General features: G+C 54.7%; 1 protein-coding gene across 1 annotated transcript in view; it reads right to left on the bottom strand.

The window, feature by feature from the left end:
* The window catches only part of LOC104401834 (pepsin A-like), a 3,823-nt gene that overhangs the window by 2,432 nt on the left and 231 nt on the right, over window positions 1-1,160 (bottom strand). Inside the window, exon 2 of the mRNA XM_010009538.1 lies at window positions 959-1,115. Coding sequence (XP_010007840.1) covers window positions 959-1,115 — 157 coding nt within the window. The remainder of the gene's footprint in view (window positions 1-958; window positions 1,116-1,160) is intronic.

The raw sequence follows: 1,160 nt of genomic DNA, 5'->3' as shown, positions 1-1,160 counted from the left end.
GGGATTGATAAGGGATTAGTGGGATGGGTAATGGGCTAATGGGATGGATAATGGGACAATGGGATGGATAAGGGGCTAATGGGATGGGTAAGGGGCTAATGGGATGGGTAAGGGGCTAATGGGATGGGTAAGGGGCTAATGGGATGGGTAAGGGGCTAATGGGATGGGTAAGGGGCTAATGGGATGGGTAAGGGGCTAATGGGATGCGTGAGGGGCTAGTGGGATGAGTGGAACTGGTGAAGGATTAGAGGGACAGGTAAGGAACTAGCAGGTCAGGTAAGGGGCTACTGAGATGAGTTAGGGGAATGGGTAAGTGGCTAATGGGATGAGTTAAAGGGCTAGTGGAACAGGTAAGAGGCTAGTGGAATAACTTAATGGGTTATGGGAACGGGTAAAGGATTAGAGGGACAGGTAGGGAACAGCATATCAAGTACGGGGCTAGTGGTGCAGGTAAGGGGCCAGTGGGGTGAGTTAACAGGTTAGGGGAATGGGTAAAGGGCTAGTGGTACAGCTAGGGGGCTAGTGGGATGACTCAATAGGTTAGGGAAACTGGTAAAGGATGTGCTCCAACCCTGGCAGTGATCAAGGCCAGATTGGACAGAGCCTTGGGCAACATAGTTTAGTGTGTGGTGTCCGTGCTCATGGCAGGGGGGTTGGAACTAGATGATCTTAAGGTCCTTTCCAACCGTAACTATTCTATGATTCTATAAGGGGCTAGCAGGATGGGGAATGGGTTAAGGGAATGGGGAAGGGGCCAGTGGGATAAGTTAACAGGTCAGGGGAATGGGCAAAGGGTTAGAGGGAAAGGTAAGGACCTATTGGGACGGGTAAAGGGCTGGTGGGGGGGGGAATGGGTTAGGGGAATGGGTAAGGAGCTAATGGAGCAGGTAAGGGGCTAGAGGGGTGGGGAGGGGGCAGCGGGATGGGAAGGGGCCACCCCTCTCCCTGCCATGCTCACATCCATGTAGTTCTGCATGGGCTCAGTAGAGACGCCGGAGCTGTAGTACTTGGAGTACTTGGCAGCCGGGTTGTAGGGATGCTGCTTGAGGTAGCGCTCGAGCAAGCCGTGCTCCTGCAGGGACTGCCGCAGGGTCTTGCCCTTCCGCAGGGGGATCCTGGGGCACGGGAGAGGGATCAGGAGCCAGGAGCCAGGCAGGGAT

Source organism: Nestor notabilis, unplaced genomic scaffold (genome assembly GCF_000696875.1).
Source record: "Nestor notabilis isolate BGI_N333 unplaced genomic scaffold, ASM69687v1 scaffold17372, whole genome shotgun sequence".
In the NCBI taxonomy this organism is placed as follows: Eukaryota; Metazoa; Chordata; class Aves; order Psittaciformes; family Psittacidae; genus Nestor; species Nestor notabilis.
Note: the sequence above shows the minus strand (reverse complement) of the source record. Positions and strands in the feature narration are given on the sequence as shown.